This window comes from Onychomys torridus, chromosome 4 (assembly GCF_903995425.1).
Source record: "Onychomys torridus chromosome 4, mOncTor1.1, whole genome shotgun sequence".
Lineage (NCBI taxonomy): Eukaryota > Metazoa > Chordata > Mammalia > Rodentia > Cricetidae > Onychomys > Onychomys torridus.
The window spans coordinates 7,924,690-7,943,690 of NC_050446.1; the positions used below are offsets into that span (position 1 = coordinate 7,924,690).

The window sequence follows — 19,001 nt, forward strand, 5'->3', positions numbered from 1 at the left end:
CAGAATGTTCTTTGAGGACTTGGTTGTTCCCTCAGAGAAGGAATTTGTGGATCAAAGCCTGGCATCTCCTTGGCTCCTCAGAACCTTCCTTGGCTGGGGAGCTCTCTGAGCCTCAGGGTTAGACATCTTCACAAAGCAGGCAGCATGACTGAATCAGGAGGTAGGCTGTGGTTCCTACTCTGGTACTGGGGTTGCAGAGAAGTTACTGATTCACAGGATCAGAACAGCTACACGCCCTTGGGTTGGGTTTCTCCAGTATTCTGGAAATACCAGCTGGCCCAGGCACCCCAGTATCCAGCTTGCCCTGGCCACACCCAGGCCTCAGGCAGGCGCTTTGTTGGTGAGGGAAGTGGCGACCCCTAGTGGAAGAAGGCAGAACTGGACTAGCATCCCTAACCTGCAGCTATGGAGGAAGTCTTAAGAGCGGAGCATCCCTCACCTCCCCCCACTACCTCCAATGTCAGCAACTAGCGCTTGCTTACAGTAAAATTCTAGGATTGTGAGAGCCTCAGGGCCGCCCCAAGTCACACTCTTAGCTGCTGCTGCTGCTGGCAGTAGGCTGGCTCACTGCTGTGCCTGGTGACCTGGACCTGGGCTCTATCCCTGGGCTCCCATGTGGTGGAGAGTAAGAACTGACTCTGGAAGGTTATCTCCTGACCTTCACAGGTACACATTAGCATCCCTACTCCACCACCGCCAAAATAAGTGAATTGAAGAACAAATTGTTGTTATCAAAGGCACGCCCTATGGGTCCTGAGAAAGCAGGAGGTGGCTGGACAGTGAATATGTTAGCTGAGCATGGTGGGGCATAGCTGGAACCCCAGCACTCAGGAGTTCCAGGCCAGCCTGAGCTACAGCCTGAGCTGTTTCAGCAAACAATTAAAAGGCAGGCTGAGCTTGAAAGGGGTTGACACCTTCAGCTCTGCCACCACTCAGGAGGAATCCCACCTCAAGTCCCTGTAGTACTTCCTCTGAGTTGCATCAAGTAGGCCCTGACTGAAACACTTCTGGCTCTGTCCAGTAGGTTTTCAGTGACATCAACTGAGGACATCTCAGGGTAACAAGAAGATAATATAAACAAAGGCTCACACATGCCTCTGTCCTCAGAACTGGGCAGGCAGGAGGCTATCTCCAGTCCTGCAGTGCCCTGCTGCACACAATGCCCCCAAAAAGGATGGTGCCCAAGAGTCTGTGCAGCCTGTAACGGTTCAGGTGAGCCCTGCTGGGTCCTGTAGAACCTCCACCTCCAGCTCTCCCATGTGAGGACCACAGTGGTCCTAGCACACTACTCAGGTTGGCTGCTCTTTCTCAGGCTCCCTGCAGGGATCGGTAAATCTGTGCTCACTCCCCTGCTCCACCAAGCCAGCTCGTGGAGACAGGAAACCTGATGCTAAAAATCTACTTATTTCTGCTTCAAAATTAGGCAGTACAAGACTCAGGGTAGTTAGTGTTCGCCCTGGATTTAAAACAGAAAGGGGTGGAAAATCTATCTTGCTGATGTAACCCATGCAACTTCGTGGGCAGAACCACAGACAGTCAGGGCCTGCATGTGTCCCCAGGTGCCAGCTACCTGCTCCCACAGAGAGGCACTGTCCTTTCTGGGTTCTTCCTCAAAGAATTAGCCCTAGGGCCAGAAGTTGGCCCCACCTCACCAGCCCCTGAGAACTTCCTGTATTGCTCAGCCAGGGTACATTGCCTTCCGGGTCTAGCTAGTTCACTGGAACCTCTTAAGAGCTATGTTTATTTCAAGGGAAACGACCAAAGTGTTTTGAGGAAAATCAGGGTCTATTTCTAGCTCATCTTCCCACAGTACGAGAAGTGAATGTTGCCAAGCCCCTGAAATAACTCCAGACAGAACTTCTCCACCATAGGAAGCCGCCCACATGTGTGTTGTGGGTTCAAACCCACAGCGTGTAGCCCTCAGAAGTGAGCGTGTCTAAGACATCTCTAGAAACACTCCACACATAGTAACTTGTAAACAGGATTGATGAGGCAGGATACAGGAGCTCATGTCGTCCAAGCAACTCAAGATGTGGCCTCCTGCCTCCACCTGCTACAGGCAGCTGCTATTACAAGCAGGTTCTGCCTTGCCTGGAGTAAAGTGGTGGGAACAGAATCCAGGGTTTCACACATATTAGATAAAACACTCTTCCAACTGTGAGGTGCATTCCCAGTCCTACAAGTATTTTTTGTTTGGTGGATCTTTTGGTTTTGAGATGGAGTTCTGTAGCCCAGGCTAGCCTGTAATTCATTATGTAGCTGAGGACAACCCTGAATTCCTGATCCTCCTGCCTCTGCCTTCCAAATGCTGGACTAGAGCTGTACATCACTACTCCTAGCTTTGGGAAGGTTTTAACCCTTGTTTCTACTCAGTGCACTCCTGAACTTTCAGGTATGATGGAATGTCAGTTACCAGTCTGCTCTCCTACACAGGACATTAAATCTGAGCCCCATAACATGCCTAACAACTGAGCTACACCCAAGTAATACATACTCTTAAATTCTCCCTCAGAAAGCAAAAATAAATGGGACCAGAGCTGTAGGGATGATGCCCAGTGCTGCACCTATGGTCCAGAGGCCTGAGGTCTTGGGTAAGGCTCTATGGATCTGTAGCTACTTTGCAGGTTACTGCTGAGGTAGCAGGGATGACAATACATGGGATATGCTGACCACTAAACACATCCCTGCTGGGGCCCCTTATGGTTTGGTGGGTTCCAGGAAAGGAAAGACACAGCTGGTATTTCAAGTGTTCCAGCCTCCTCCCCAAGGCTTCCACAGGGCCTCTGGCTTGTGTTCACCACCACTGGAGGCAGACGCCACAGTACAAGCTAGGGGCAGGGGAGGAATGCATATTTATTGTGACATTCTCAACACAAACCAGACTGCATCACGGTAGTGCAAGGAGCCAAGAGCTCTACAGCAGAGCCTTCAAAAGATGGCAGCCAACAGGGCAAGTCCCAGCAGCAGCTGTCCATGGGGCTGCATGCCACCTCAGTGGGAAGAAGTAAGTCTAGGGGACAGCAAATGCCCAGACCTGGGCTGCTGGCACCCACTTCTGCAGAGCCTGGAGGTCATTGCCCTCTGGAGACGTCTTGGTCCCAGGATCCCTCACCACCCTAGACTTAGCTTTGAAAAGAAAATCTTGCCCTAAATGTTCTGTCCAGACTTCTCAAGGACCCCAGAAACAGGACAGCCCCTCTAGGCTCAGCGGGTCCCAGTACCTCTGCAGTGGCCTTGCAGGACCCTCTGGGCAAGTGCCTGTGTGAGTGGCCACAGATCATCTCCCCAGAGGTGGCCCTAGACACTAAGGCTGGGGAGGTGGGGGGTGGTTGGGGATTAGGGTCACTCTAGGCTGTACAGGAAGCTGAGCGAGCAACCAACAGTGTTCTAGTGTGTGAGGTATCCGTTGTACCCCACCCCACAGGGGCTCAGGAACCACCCCACAGGGCAAATGACAACACCCAGTCTGCCCGTGGCTTAGCGGGCAAGATGGTAGGTCCTCTCCAAGTAACAACTGCCCATTCTCCATTCCAACCACGAGTCCTGTTTCTGTAGTCAATAACATGGGGCAGCCTGCACCTCCAGGAGACTCTGGTAACCAACATGATGTGAGGGGCTGCTGGCCAACATGCAGAGCCCCTCACAACCGTTCTGCCCCCTTCCCCTGTGCATGGAAATCTACCTCTGTGAGTCCCTAAGGTGTTGGACCAAGTTCACAGCAGAAAATACCCCAGAAGTGGCAGCCACTCCCAGCACCCCATCCCAGGGGCCAGCATTGGCTAAGGGGCAGCATGGGGCTCCGGGGACAAAAGCTGGGCCCGAGCTAGCAAGAGGGCAGGTTTGGGGACATGGTGATGACAGTCAGAGTTCTCCAAGTCTGAGAGAATATATTTCCCAACACAGCATCTCTCATGGCAGACGGACCAGCCGCACTTAGCCTCTGCACCAGCTGCACCTGCGCAGCTGCAGGGCACAGACACCCTCGGGGGGATGGCAAGTACCAGCCTTCAGGGACAATGGACACTCAGCAGGACGCAGCCTTCAGAGGGATGCAGGGCTGTCTGGAGAGGGAGTAGGACCAGCCACAGCCACTCAGCCTGGCCAAGTCACACAGCCCGGGTCTCAGCCTCAATCTTTTGCTCTCCATGCAAGCTCTCTGGGTCTGGGAGCTGAGCTACACTCTGCCGGATGGCAATCTCAGGACCACCCCCATACAGGCTGTTCAGATAGGTCCAGGTCTCCTCGGAAATCTGCCCATAGTCAGCCCCTGTGGAACAGGAGAAGCATACTTACACAGAGTCCACACTGTACGCCAGTCCTCAGAGGAAACACCTTCTAGGTAGTGAGGACCCTGCGATGAGGATGGGACAGTGCCCCAGAAGGGAGGGAGGGTAATCCCAGACCCTCCCGAAAGCTGCTGCATGTACAAGTACCAGTCTTCAGGCCCCAAGGACAGCTCTCTAACTGTTGTCTCTTTCCCACGGTTAGATGACAGAAGAGTCAACCAGGCTAGCAGGAGGCAGAAGAGGCGGGGAGGGTGTGGGGTGGGTGTGGTGAGGGCCTGAGGACCTGCATCATGGCCTCTGGGCCTGGACTTGGATAACAGGACTTTGACAGGTGGCAAAGCTCCCCGGAAGGACAGGCCCTCATGGCACCTGGTGGCATGAAGGTACTAAGGGCAGCCTGGCTGGGCTGATGTGCTGGGGACTCACCCTGCTTTAGCTGGATATGGCCACTGCCTTTGACCTGAGCAATCCTGCTGTTGTCGATGGGCCCAGGAGGCTCTGCAATAGATAGGGCTGGGTTCAGTGTTCGGGACAGTGCTACCCTTCAGCAAGGCTTATCACCCAGAGCCCACAGAGACCATCCTGGCCTCAGGTCAGAGCCAGGGCTAACAGACACTGGTGCACCAATGCCTTCTCTCTGGATTTCATGCCAGCCTCTCAGTACTCCGGACCCAGAAGAGGTACCTCCAGGGGGCATGGGATTGTTTTAGACCAATGTTTCAGTGATGGGCATTGGTGGTAGTTTCCACCAGCTGAGTGTCCTTTCCTGGTCCTCTACCATCTCATCTAACCCTCAGCAAAGACGGGAAGTGAGAAGAACTGTTTACACAGGACAGGGGTTCGACCAGCTGGAGAGACCTGCCCAGCTCAGAGCTGGAGGAAGGCAAGAAGCCAGACCATGGACAGAAGCCCAGGGTTATGTTCCTGACCACAGTCACCTGACTGCTTCAGCCAGAAAGAATGGGACTGGGAAAAGGGATCCAATACCCTCTCCAGAACTGGCTGTTTGTGCTCTGAGAAGCAGGCAAATGCCTAGCACATGACATGCACAGGTTCTGCCAAGCTGCCAGGCCTAGCCTGGGAGCCTGAGTGGCTGTGAAGGTGGCCCACATCCATGGGCTACTCTTTGCTGGTAACTTTCAGGATCCTGATAGCTCACTTATTACAGGGATGTCTCCATTTCTGCAAATCTGAGCAGTCAGACAAGTACCTCAGCCTTCCTAAAGGTCTTGAACTAGCTACCCAGGAGGTGTAGAACCAAGGACACGGCCTTGAAGGAGGAGGGGCAGTTGCCCCAGGGAACGCTGCTCTGCCATAGTGGCTGGGAGAGCAGCAGTGCCAGCCAGGTCTGAGGAACACGTGCTCTGCAGCCCTGGAGTAGAGAGAGCACCAAGGACCTGGCCTCCCCAGGCCCTCTCCGCTCACCGCTGTCCTTCCCCTTGACGAAAGCCTCCCACTCTCGGAACCAGTGCATGCTAATGCAGTAGATGACTCCGGGAGACTCCTCAGCTTGGAACGCCTTGTTCAGCTGTGGAGAAGCCAGGCAGGGGGTCAATCTGGTCCCTGTTCCTCATGACTTCCCAAAGTCCCACCCCAGCTCCTGACCCTCACAAACACTGGTTGCCCCAGGCAGAAAATCAATGACTCCTTGACATGTTCAAGAAAAGAGAAAATTCAAAGGGCTGGAGAGACAGCTGAGAGCACTCACTGCTCTTGCAGAGGACTCGGTTCAATTCCCAGCACCCACATGGTGGCTCACAGCCATCCATAACTCCAATTCCAATGTTCTTTTCAGACCTCTGAGGGCACCAGGCATGCACATGGTGCACATACATATGTGCAGGCAAAACATTCAAACACATAAAATAAATCTTAAAAAAGAAAGGCCAATTTCCATTCTGACCAGCTAGGTCACAACAGATAGTGCCTCCAGTACTTTCCCAAAGGACAAGCACACAAAAGATGCTATTTTCTCCACTCACTAGACATAACATCAGCCCACACGGTTCACTGTTCTAACAGCTCTAATGCTAGTGCTGGAGACAATGCCCAGGGTATCACAGGTACTAAGTGACACCTAGAGGCCCTCACTGGCACTTCTCTGTACCCACTATTTTACATGCTTGAGGTCTCTTACTGTGCCCTGATGTAAGGACCAAGTGAGTGGCCCCACCCACAGCAGTCCCTGTCCCAGCAGCCCTTCTTCTGATGGGCACCACACTCCTCACACTTTCTGTGAGTCTCAGGCACCTTCCACATGAGGGTGCAGAGCCCAGCAGTCCTCAGCTAGGAGTGCTCCATGCCCCAGGGACAGCAGTGCCCCTGTGGGGCACAGGACGGTACCCACAGTCAAGGGGCACTCAGCCTGGACCCCCGAGATGGCACAAGTAGAGCAGGCCATCCTCTCCCTAACACCAGAGCCTCTTCTCTTCATTCCCTACCTTCACTGCTCTGCAGAGCACTTCCTTTGGTCCCCAAGTCCCCGCTCCCTAAACGCACCTTGATGAAAGTGTCAATCTCTACCCTCCTGCGCTTGGCCAGGGCCTCGATCTCCACCTGGCAGATGGAGCACACGTACAGATGGTTCACAGCAGGGCCGCCCCCAAACCTGCTCGGGAAAGGAGAGCCAGCATCAAGCAGGGGAGGTGCCCCCCACCCCATGCCCTCAGCCATCTCTAGTACACTAAGCACAAAAGGCTGTCAAGGGTCCTCTGTGCCTGCTTCTCTGTAAAAGGTGCCTAGAGCTCTGCTTCCTCCCGGGCCACCGAGCTGTGTGGCCTCAGTGCAGTGGGGGTGTAGCAGGAGATAGTGGCCCTGGCCCTGGGGCCTTCCAGGATCAAGGGGTGTTCCCCACCACCCACTGGAACCTGGCAGGAGAGCCCCTTCTTCCAGGGGCAGACCCCACATACTCAGCTCTACAGGGGCCTGGGGCTAGGCTAGGCTGCCATGGGAGGACTACCCACTCTTGGGGTCACTGCACCTAAGTCTCCAGACTAGAGCTGTTGCTTCAGTGTGGCCAGTCCTGGCCCCACACCGGAGAGCCTGTGCTGAGTGGCGGTCAGAGGCCCAAGACTACCCCCCCCCACACACACACACACCTCAGCCCTGAAGGCAATAGCCAAGGGCTTTCTTTCCATGGCAGAGCCGACAGGCTGGCTGGATTCCCAGCAGCCACTGCGTCACCTTCGCTGGAACTGTACTGCCCAGGGAACCAGGGCAGTGGGGTCAGCCACCACTCCAGCCAGCTCCCAGCACTCACCTGCCATACAGATGCTCCCAGACGCTCTGTGGCAGAATGACCACCAGGTCATCGATGTAGTGGTATTTGTTGGGTGGGATACCTGTGAAGGGAGGCACAGGGAGGGAGAGCTGGGGCTTGGACCCAGCTGCGTATCCCCACCACACCACCTCTCCCGGGGGCAGACCTCACCTCCATGCGAACACAGGAAGGTGTGGTTGGTGATGGGCCCTGGCTCTGCAAAGGTGTTGAACTTGTTTAACCATTCTCGAGACACATAGAACCGGAGCAGGCTGGGCTCCCGCATGGCAGCCAGGGACACCACCTGCTGCCGCTCCCGCATGGCCTCCTCGCTGCTCTTCCTGAGATTGGGGGGAGGGGGGTAAGCCAATAGGCCTGGGCCCAGGTTGTGCATAGACACCAAGCCATGCCAAGAATGCAGAGCCACCCCTAGCATGCTGGGGGGTGGCCTGACCCTCTCACAGGGCCACCACAGGAAAGCTAGCTTACAGAACCTACAGTACAGACAGACAGACACACTGAGTGGGGTTCCCAGCAGACCCACCTGTAGAAGAGCACATAGGCCTCCACATTCTGCACCACTGTCTCATGGACCTCGGTGACATACTGGTCATCGAATTCATACCACTGCCCATTGATCACATTCTGACAATAGGCAATGTAGTGCCCACCTGGCAGACAAGCGACAAGTTATGGAGACCACAGGGCACAGGCAGTGCAGGAGGGCCTGGTTGGAGTGTGGGGCATACTCACTGCCTGCTGTGCCATGGTGACAAATGACAGACAGGAGGTCATATGTGGTGACCTGAGACGTGCATTCCTTGGCCAGAAAAGGGCGTAGGTCGAGTCCCTCGAGGGGGAAGGAGACATGGCTGCTGACTTTGAAGGAGTACATTACCTCATGCCGGAAGCGCTTCAGGTGGACGCACAGAACCTGAGGGGACGGGGCAGGCGCCAGTCACCTGGCCATCTGGGGGAGATGACAGCCCCGTTTCCCCTCACGAGGACTGGCGGCCTATGATGTGTCTGCCAGAGGGGCGAGCTGGGCTGGTCCCTCAGGAAGCTGGTTCTGCCCCAGCTTGCCATGTTTACTGACACTGGGTTGGGAACTCTGAGGAGCCTTCCCAGGACACCATCCAGCCACAGCCTGAGCCTTGTCTCTGCTCCAACTACAGAAGACTGTGCCAACCATAGGAACGCTGCTCACCTGGGGACCTCTGCAAGCCCCTAAGAGAAGAGGAACTGAAGTCCAGAGGACACCTGACACGATGGGACCCTGTTAGCACTCACTCCCCGGGTGTCTCACCCAAAGCACTGTGCAAGCTTCATGGCCCCTTCTGTGCTTGTGCAGGGACAGGTCAGTCTTCACACGGCCCCACAGGCCATGCAAACATCCTATCCCATGGACCCCAGCCTAACAGCCAAGGTGGCTCACTCACCTCAGGCAGACACAGGACTTTACAGTACTTCACACCATTCCGAAGCCTACAGAGGAGGACACAGAGCCACGGTCAGTGTCCTGTGGGGAAGGAGTCAGTAGAGGGACCAGGGTACAGTCCCCTCCAGACCCTTGCCATTTGGAGGTTAGCACAGGGCTATCCGAGGGAACCCCTGGGGAAAGTGTAAGCGGGAGGACTCTGGGAACAGGGAGCTGGGGACGGGACCCCAGAGCACAACTTACTTCTTACACCGCTCACAGCTGTACATGTTGTCACCTAGTGCAGAGGAGCAAAGGTCAGAGGTCAGCAGGGACAGGAAATGGGGACAGAGAGGGCAAATAGGAGTTATGTTTAAGGGGGGAAATGGCAGGAAGTGATGGGATTCCAGAGACAGAACAAGAAGAAACAAAAAGGTTTATTTGCCCCTAGAAGCACCGAAGCCGTCAAAGAACATTAGCAAAAACAAACGCAGGCAGTGGGCAGAAGAGGAGGGAAGCCAACCGGGAGGCAGGGGTGGGACTCGAACCTTGGGCATGCAAGTTCCCCACATCACACTGCTTACAAAAGGGACGTGGGGCCGAGAGATGGCTCAGCAGCTTTATACCCGAGTTCCTCCCTGGGACTTACATGGTGAAAGCAGACAGCCAACCCGAGCTGTCCTCTGACCTCCACATGTGCAATGTGACATGTGAACACACGCACAACACCACAAACATTCTTCAAAATGTAAAACTTCATCAGGTGGTAATAGTGCACACCTTTAATCCCAGCACTCAGGAGGCAGAGGCAGGCAGATCTTTAAGAGTTCGAGGCCAGCCTGGTCTACAGAGTGAGTGCCAGGACAGCCAGGACTATTACACAGAGAAACGCTATCCCAACAGTTACTTCATTAATTAATTAAATGAAAAAATTAAAAATTAAATTTTTTTAAAAACTTCAAAAATGGATCAAAAATCTAAGAAAATGTAGGTGTTCCGATTATAAAATTCCGGGTGTGCAGTTTGTGCGACACTGGCGATTGAGCCCAGGGCCTGGTGTATCTACACAAGCACTCTACCAACTGAGCCACACCTGCAACCCGCTTCAAATTCTGTGCCTGAGAAGGGTTCACAGAAAGACCTCCTAAAACTCAACAACGAAGTGACCTGCTTTCAGAGCAGACAGAGACTAGCAGGTATGTGTATGCACTTGCACTGTGGCTGCACATTTGAGCACTCGCCTGTGTGCGCATGTGCAGGGGCTGGAGTTCACTATCAGGTCAACTTCCCTTATTGCTCTCTACCTCGTCTGTTGAGACAGGGTCTCCCACACCCTGGAGTTCATCAGTTCATCTAGACTGGCTGGTCAGTGAGGCCTGGGATCCTCCTAGCTCTGCCCACGCTGATTATGGGGTTACAGACACACACCACCATCCCTGCTGCTAGGGATCTGAACTCAGCAAACACTACTCACTCAGCCATCTCCCATCCCCACTAACAAACAGGAGGTTTTTAAAAAATAGCTTATTGTGCCATGTATGTCTACGCACCATGTGTGCAGTGCCCGAGAGATCAGAAGAGGGCACTGGGTACCCTGAAACTGGTCACTCAGTTGGTTGTGAGCTGCCATGTGGTGCAGGGAACTGAACAGCAACTGCTCGGACCTGCTGGGCCATCTCACCAGCCCCTTTCACTCCCCATGGAAAACATTTAAGGTGCTCAGCATCACTAAGCATTAGAGGATACAGATCAAAACCACAGTGGCACCACCACATGCCCAGTAAGCTCACAACTGTTCAGAAAAAAACCAGCAATGAGCTGGCAGGAACATGGGGAAACCTGAACCGCATGGAACTCTTCCATGATTGGGGTGTAAACTGCCGTTCCCACAGATCTAGCAAGAGTACTCCTAAGCGTACACAGACAGTATTATGTTCATGTTATGTCAGATCATGGATGTCCGCAGTAGTGACATCACAGCAGCTGATGGAGTCACAGAGGCGGGTCCATCCATAGACAGATAAAAATGGGAGAAAATCTGAGCCATGTTTTCACGAGGATGAACAGGTCTGACAGCTGGGGGGAGTCAGTCTCACACATTCAGAAAAAGGGCTGGGTGGGGCTCAGTGGTCAACGCAAGGCTCTGAATTCAATCCCCAGCCCCACAAAAAGGACATTGCGGGGACGGCACGCAACAAGGTAGAATGGTGACTATCAGGGACGGGAGAGGGGGCAGGGGCCGTTTAATGAATATAGTTTTAGCCTGGCAAGATGAAAATATTCTGGAAATGGAGGTGGTGGCTGCATAGTGATGTTAACATACACAACACTACTAAACTATACATCTGAAGTCAAAAATAATTAAAATAATTATGGTAGCAAAATTGGCACTATTTGTATTTTACAATTGGAAAAGAAAGCAAAAAAAATTTTTTTTAAATCATGAAATCAGTGTTATGGATCAGCAGGTAAAATGCTTGCCATCAAGTCTGACAGCCTAAGTTCGATCCCAAGACCCACATGCTGCAAGGACAAAATCATACTAGGACAGTAGTGTGCACACACTAATAGGTAAATACTTTAAGTTCCATTTAAGCACTCAAATTGGACATTGGTAGTGACATCTACAATCTCAGCTGGAGAAGTGGAGGCTAGAGGAACAGCGGTTTAAGGCCAGCCTGGGCTACACAATGAATCTGAGGCCAGCCTGGGCTGCACCAAGACCTTGTCTCAAAATAAAAACAAACCACTTCTTTAATAAGGCTCAAGTGGGGTGTCCCTTCCACTCACTGACCTGGTAGAAAATAACAACAGGTCAACAGGCAAGAGTCACAGGCAACAGTTTGGGAGGATAGGTGTCCAAGCCTTCCCTGGTGGGTAGCAGGTGAACATCTATCTCGTTTGTTTGGAACAGTCGCATGTAGCCCAGGCTGGTCCTGAACTCACTATGGTAGCCCAGGATGACCCTAAACCCTAATCTCTTGCCTCCACCCCTGGAGGGCTGGGGTCACAGGTGTGCACCTCCTGTAGGCTGGCAGTGGCCTCTAACAGGTCAGTTTGTAAAGCACAGTGGCCATGAGTCCATTAGCCCTGGGCTGTAGGCTAGCTGCGGCACAGCCATGATGGATGGGCTCTTTGCAACACCCCGCTCCCTGCAGTCCTATTCTGGCAGCTGGGCTACTCACCCTTCAGCTCATCAGCAGCAAAGAAAGCAGCCAGGCAGTCCTCCAGTGTGACGACAGGCCCCCAAAACCAGCTGGGGGTACAGGATACCACAAACCTGGACAGACAGGAAAGAGGTGATAGGTACTGTAGGGCCTGGGTATGGGGGTGTGGCTGAGGTCTGATTGGGCCTGACTGGCAGCTTGACACAGCTGGAGACTAGGCCTTGAGCTGGACATTTTGTGTCCATAGGCTATGCAGGGGCCCAGCTTATGTGCCCTTCCCTGAGACCAGCTGCCTCGGGGATTAAGGAAGTTGCCCGGGACTCTCCGGTCAGGCATGGGCCCAGATGCTGCTGCCTCACTTCTCCTTGTGGCTTGGCCACTCTCTGGGTTGTCACTGACCCTCCACCTTCAAGGAGCATGTAGTCAAGGCTATCCCAAATTGACCAAGACCCTGAACCCAGTTAACTCATCTGCATCTTTGGCCTCCAGCTCCCCTGATCCATAGACTCTCCCTGGCCCCAAGAATGCTTGTTCCTGCACTTCTGGTAGACCCAGGAAAAGCCAGGCCAGGCTAGAAGCCCCAGCTAGCAGGATGGGCGTACCGTCGGATATAATCCACGATGAAGGCCAGCCAGCCCTGGGAGGAGTAGCTGTCCCCACAGGCTCCTGGCTTGGCTGGTACATTCTGGTAGATGGCAGAGTGGAGTTTGGCTAGGTCTTCCTTGCCAGGGATGGGCAATGACAGGTCCTGGAATGTCTCCACTGTGGTAGACACCTATGGGGTGAAGACCAGCCTGGTGCCCACCTCTGCCAGTGTCAGTTGCCCCAGCAGGTGAAGCAGACGGCTTGCTCCTGGGGTAGGAATACCAAGGGAGAGTCCACCCTGCCCCAGGTAGTAAACAATGCCAGACTGCCCTGGACACCCACCCGGTCACAGGTGAGACACTGCACCAGGCTGAGGACAGAGCCATTGAAGACGTCTGAGATGACACTGCGGTAGCTCTGTTCCTTCCGCCTCCGGCCACCAGTACTGGGCACCTGGGCTGGGAACATAGCACAGGACTAGGCCAGCCTCCCCGCATGGCGGGCACAGGCACAGACAAGAGGCACCTCAGCCACACTGTGCAGCCCTCACTGTGGATCATGTGATTGGTTATATATGTCACCCCTTGGCATCTTAGCACCACCATTTATAAAATGGGACTCCCTCTCACATCCCAAGGCTGCAACAAAGGTTTAAAGGCTCAAGTGAACAGCACACAGCCTGGACCAAAGTTGTAAGTGCCCCAAACTGGCCACCATGGCATCCCAGCTGAGCTCATCACTGCCCCCGAACCTTTCTTGAGCACGTACGATGGCCCCATCCTCACAGGGCTTGCGCGAGGAGGGCTGCTGGACAGCCTGGTACGGCCCTCATGGTGGTGGGCGGGGCTGCAGGGGCGAGAGGAGCTGCGGATGTGGGCTTCATTGTCTGGGGACAGCAAGGAGGAAGCACTGGGCCAGGGCGGCCACGCTAGTGCCCTCCATGCCAGCTCTGGGGCCAGAGCAAGAGACCCTGCCAGCATCTCCTTCCACACCTTCCTCTATGTCCATCTCCAACCCCATCAAACACCCCGGGACAGAGCAATCCAGTCTGTCTCCAGCTAAGGCTCAAGACTAGGCAGGGCTGTGGCTCTGAAAGTCCAGTGAACCTGACATGAGGCTGTCCCCAGGCTGTGGGCAGGGCCCAGGGGCAGAGTCTTCCCCACCCCATAGCTGCTGCATGCTAGTGCTAGGCAGGTAACAAACACAGGGCTTACAAGGCAGTGACTTCCCAGTGGCCCAACCAGTGACCTTGTTGACCGATACCTGGGGGCCGGCAGGGGCTGGTGGACCTTGGTGATGGTGGCTGGGTCTCGATGGGTTGGCTGTCAAGGGAGGCCATGGCCGTGTCCACATCAGCATCCTCATCCACTTGCTCTGAGTTGGTGCGCTGCTGGCCCCAGGAGAACTTGCGGTCCTTCATACGCTCCTTCTCAGAGATGGCACGGCCTGCCTCATCTGGGATCAGCAGCTCCATCTCAGCCTTCGAGTTACCTCCACCACGCCCTTGCCCATCCCCCTCACCCCTGTCACTGCTCGAGTCACAGGACAGAAACTCGTCCTCTGACGGGCTCCGGTCGCCATCACGCCTCTCATCTGTGTCACTGGAATCTGAGTCCCGGGCATCAGTTAGTGGGGTCACAGCGGCTACCATGGGCTCCTTGAGCTCCTCATGAAGCTGGTCCATCAGGCAGCGTAGGAACTCCTGGGTGTCCTGCAACCAGGGCTATGTCACCAGGGCTTTGCAGGGATATTAGAGCCACCATGGGCACTGCTGCTTCTGCCCACAAGGCCACCAGACACCTCCAGCAGGTCCTGGTAGGCACCCATGTAGTCAAGTGGCTGAGCCCCATGGCGGTCTCCACCATAGTTCTGTGCTAACCCCCTCTCCAACCAGGGCTCAGAGAGACTATGGGGCTCCTCCCAGGTCACACAGCACACAAAGAGCCAGGGGACCTGGATGTAAATCACAGAACCACTTTCAACTCTGATTCTACACAGTGGAGAAGAGACAAAGAGCCACACCCAGCCACTGACATTTCCTTGCTCCCTGAGCAGAGGTCAGCAGGGTGGCAGGGACCCGGGAAGGGTGAAAGTATAGGATGCTGCAAGCCAGACCTGTCAAGAATACTGCCCTGAACAGCACGACCCAACAAGCCAGGCAGCCAAGCTGATCCCTTCTCTACAGATGCATCTTCCTGCTTCCCCACACATTGCCACCATGTGTGTGACACTGAGAGGCAAGAAGAGAGGAAGCAGACTCCCACTCTCCTGGCTCACATGGGCAGGACAAAGATCAAGTTGCTTCCTCCAGAAGGATGGTGTCATTTTTAGGATCCAGTACCCAATCCAGCCCTACAGGACGCTGGGAGGTGACCTGCTGGCAGAGCCACTCTAAGGTGGTGATGGCAGCTGACCTCAAGGGCTGAGAGCATTGGGAGACATGGGCTCCAAGGCCAGCAGCAGCCTGATGACCCGTGAGCTACTCCTGGACCACACAAGGGAAGTAGCTCCTAGGCATCCAGAGGCAACTGAGGTTCTACCTGGGATGAAAAGTCCCCAGGAGAGGTCAGTGGAACCCACAACTAGCCTCTGTCCATCAGGAGGGCAGGAGTAAGAATGGCCACCTATTGCTCCTTCCTTTTACAAGATTAGGGGTGGCTTGCTCAATACAGTGCTTGACATGCCAAGCATAAGATGGGAGTTCAAGCACAAGAATCCACATTAAAACCAAAAACAGATGTGGTGACATGCACTGGAGTCCCAGCACTGGAGGGGGTGGGGGGGCAGAGACAGACAGATCCCTGGGCTAACTGGTCAGCCAGGCTCAACCAATCGTCAGTGAGCTCCATACCAGTAAGAAATGCTGTGTTAAAGGGGGTGGGTGGTGTTCACAAGGGTGGTCCCTGAGGTCACCTTCCAACCTCTCTGCAAGTGTGGATGCATGTACACGTACACCTGTGTACACACACACACACACACACACACACACACACACACACACACACACGCAATCTTTTTAAAAAGAAAATTTTCTAGCCAGGTGGTTGTGGTGGTGCACACCTTTAGTCCCAGTACTTGTGAGGCAGAGGCCAGGCCAGCCTAGTCTATAGGATACAGAGAAACCCTGTCTCGAAAACCCAATAAATAAACCAATACATAGCTAAGACTTAGAAAGTCTGTAGAGTACCAAGACCAGGGGAAGCAGCTTCTGCTGGGGTCTAGATGGATGTCACAGCACAGCTAAGCAGCACCATGGGATGGTGTCCACTTCATGGTAAGGGACAGGCTCGGTTTGTCCCTTACTCGTCCTGCCACTGTGTGCTGTGCCCTGGATGTATGCCTTCTCTGAGCCATGCTCACCTGAAACATGGGGAGCAACATGCCCCCTTTGCGGTAGACAATGAGCCCAGGTCACTGGTCACCACTTCCCAGAACAGGCAGTACAGAGGCAGTGTAGACTTTCTCAGGCAGATAGCCTGGGACCCACTCCAAGGACCCGAGTACATGCCCCAGGGTCCCCAGCCTGGCCTGGTTGGCAGACAAGAGACTGAAGGCACCTCTAGTGCCCACCACTGCATCTAGGCAGATGTGGCCCAGACAGGACCAGCTCTGACTGTGGTTCAGTTAGGAGTCCCTGCCATACAACAGACCATGTGGGCCCAGCATGGGCCGAGGAACTCATACGGCACATTCTAGGTTTCAAGATTTCTTTTCTTGGCTGCCCTGGAACTCACTGTGTAGATCAGCCTGGTCTCAGATTCACAGCATCCACCTGACTCTGCCTTTCTGAGTGCTGGGACTAAAGGTGTGTGTCACCACACTTGGCTTGTGATTTTCCTAAAAATCACAAAGGTCTCAAAGGTGCTTTCTGAGTTAAAAAGTTTTTCTTGCCAGGCATGGTAGAGCATACCTGTGATCTTTGATTCTAGTACTCAGCACTCAAGAGGTAGGGGCAGGTGATTCTCTGTGAGTTCAAGACCAGCCTGGTCTATACAGTGAGTTCCAGGATACCCAGATTTACATAGCAACACACACACATACACAAAGTAACAAAGCCAGGCAGTGGTGGTGCATGCCTTTAATCCCAGCACTCAGGAGAGAGAGCCAGGTGGATCTCTGTGAGTTCGAGGCCAGCCTGGTCTACAGACTGAGTTCCAGGACAGGCTCCAAAGCTACACAGAGAAACCCTGTCTCGAAAAACTAACCACAACAACAAAAAACAAACAAACAAACCATCTCCCCTCCCCTCAGAGAAAGAAAAAGTAGGGCTCTATGTGTAGAGTGTTTGCAGAGTGAACCTGCAGACCCCAGCCTGGTCTCCATACCCACATGAAGAATTGGGGCCTAGAGGTACACCTGTAATCGCAGAGCTAGGGAGGTGAAGACAGGAGGGTCTGGGGTTTGTTGGGTCAGTAAGTCTAGCCTAACTGTGAGTTCCAGGCTGTTACATGATCCTGTCTCAAAACAATAAGGTGGGGAGTGATTAACAAAGAATATCCAACACCAACCTCTGTCCTCCACACACGTGTACATGCTCATGTGCATGCACCACACACACACACACACACACACACAAATAAGTAAACAATAAGAATTAGTAAGAAAAGACTCCGAGGAGGCTGAGGGGCAGGGGTACTCAGGCAGGTGCCTGGGCGTCCTCTCCACTGCTTCTCTGCTGCGTGGCTGGTGTGGGGGACTTGGTCGCTTAACCCTCAGTTCCTTGTCTGCAAGGCAGCGCCTAGAGGGTAGCAGGTCACTGGAGACCTCACTTCCGTTAGTAAGGGCTCTGACAGGAGATGCCCGGCCCTCCTGCCTACTGTGAGGTCTGCTCTGCCTGGGCCAGTGTCCCAGGCAACTAGACAGCTTACCTGCTGGGCATAGCCTCGGAACATCGGGTTGACCAACTTGATCCCATGGGACAGGCTGGTGGGGACCACGTAGCTTGGCCTGTGGGGAGACCAATCCTGCTAGCACAGGTAGCCAGCCTGGAGCTATGCCATGAGAGGCAAGAAGACAAGGCAGACAGACCCCACAGGGGCTGTTCCCACCACCCCCACTGGCCCCGCTGGCCAGGAGACAAGCCCACAGGGTCCATTGCTAAAAAAATCTAAGACTTCATAGAAGTACAATGAGATACTATCACCAAAGTGGACACATCAAGACCCTAGGGGTCCCTAGAAGAACAGGCTAAAGTTCACCCAGGAAGCCCAACAGCAACTCTGACCTCTGACCTGTGGAACAATGTAATCAGTTTCTTTTCTCTCTCTCTTTTTCAGTTTCTTTTCTCTCTCTCTTTTCTTCTTTTGTTTTTTCCCCTCCAAGACAGGGTTTCTCTGTGTAGCCCTGGCTTCCTGGATCTTGCTCTGCAGACCAGGCTGGCCTTGAACTCACAGAGATCCGCCTGCCTCTGCCTCCCGAGTGCTAGGGTTAAAGGCGTGTGCCACCACCACCTGTTTGCACTGTTAGTTCCTTTCTTTCTTTCTTCCTTTTTTTTTTTTCTGAGACAGGGTTTCTCTGTGTAGTTTTGGAGCCTGTCCTGGATCTCGCTCTGTAGACCAGGTTGGCCTCCAACTCACAGAGATCCGCCTGCCTCTGCCTCCCGAGTGCTGGATTACAGGCGTGCGCCACCCCGCCCGGCGTTAGTTTTTAATCCATTCCCACACCTAGTGTGTGCCTGTGGGCAAGTTCAAGTTCTCCCTACTTCACTTCCTTTATTTTTACATTTGTTCATTTGCTTGATTTTGTAAGCTTGAGGACTATTTTGCTACAGTTTGAGAGAACAGGGCAGGTATGCTGTGAACCTTGCAGTTTCAGGGAGAAGGGACAGAAGTAGAAGGGAGAGTCGGTGATACCCTATGAGTTAGGGACTCTCAGAGAGCAGGCTGGTTGGCAAGCAGCTAATGGGAGGGCCCTTCAGGAAAGGGTGAGAAGCCCCAAGGGCCAGACCGAGCAAGGTGAGGGTTCCAGCCAGGATGGGACACAGGGAACTTAGTGGTCTATAAGCAACTGCCTCCCTTCCACTTGCCAGAGGAGACCATGCTTCTCATCTTTACATGCCATTTACTTGGCCACAACCCCGGCGTGGCCAGCACCCAACACTCCTGTGCAAGTACCCCACCCCAACTACATCCTCAACTGAGACCCGACACTGGCAGGATGGTCTGCAGCTCTCTGCAGACATCTGTCAAAACAGCTGTCACCCAGACTTGATGTGAGCTCAGACCCTAGCTCCACGGTCACAAGCTCTGTGGCTGGGAGCAAGAATTACGCCTCAAACTCTGTACCTC

At 53.9% G+C, this 19,001-nt stretch overlaps 1 protein-coding gene across 2 annotated transcripts in view; it reads right to left on the reverse strand.

Moving 5' to 3' along the window:
• Nucleotides 1-2,833: 2,833 nt before the first annotated feature.
• Usp20 (ubiquitin specific peptidase 20) overlaps nt 2,834-19,001 on the reverse strand; it is a 34,222-nt gene continuing 18,054 nt past the window's right edge. Inside the window, exons 11-26 of one of the 2 annotated variants that reach the window (XM_036184110.1) lie at nt 17,583-17,661; nt 13,978-14,425; nt 13,466-13,600; nt 13,057-13,172; nt 12,732-12,904; nt 12,148-12,242; nt 9,227-9,260; nt 8,985-9,030; nt 8,299-8,479; nt 8,090-8,216; nt 7,717-7,886; nt 7,546-7,627; nt 6,786-6,894; nt 5,712-5,814; nt 4,713-4,784; nt 2,834-4,267 (exon numbers count right to left, since the gene is read on the reverse strand). In XM_036184110.1, the coding sequence (XP_036040003.1) occupies nt 4,107-4,267; nt 4,713-4,784; nt 5,712-5,814; nt 6,786-6,894; nt 7,546-7,627; nt 7,717-7,886; nt 8,090-8,216; nt 8,299-8,479; nt 8,985-9,030; nt 9,227-9,260; nt 12,148-12,242; nt 12,732-12,904; nt 13,057-13,172; nt 13,466-13,600; nt 13,978-14,425; nt 17,583-17,661 (2,131 nt within the window). In that variant the 3' untranslated portion in view covers nt 2,834-4,106. The remainder of the gene's footprint in view (nt 4,268-4,712; nt 4,785-5,711; nt 5,815-6,785; nt 6,895-7,545; nt 7,628-7,716; nt 7,887-8,089; nt 8,217-8,298; nt 8,480-8,984; nt 9,031-9,226; nt 9,261-12,147; nt 12,243-12,731; nt 12,905-13,056; nt 13,173-13,465; nt 13,601-13,977; nt 14,426-17,582; nt 17,662-19,001) is intronic. The other variant, XM_036184111.1, reaches the window with a different exon arrangement.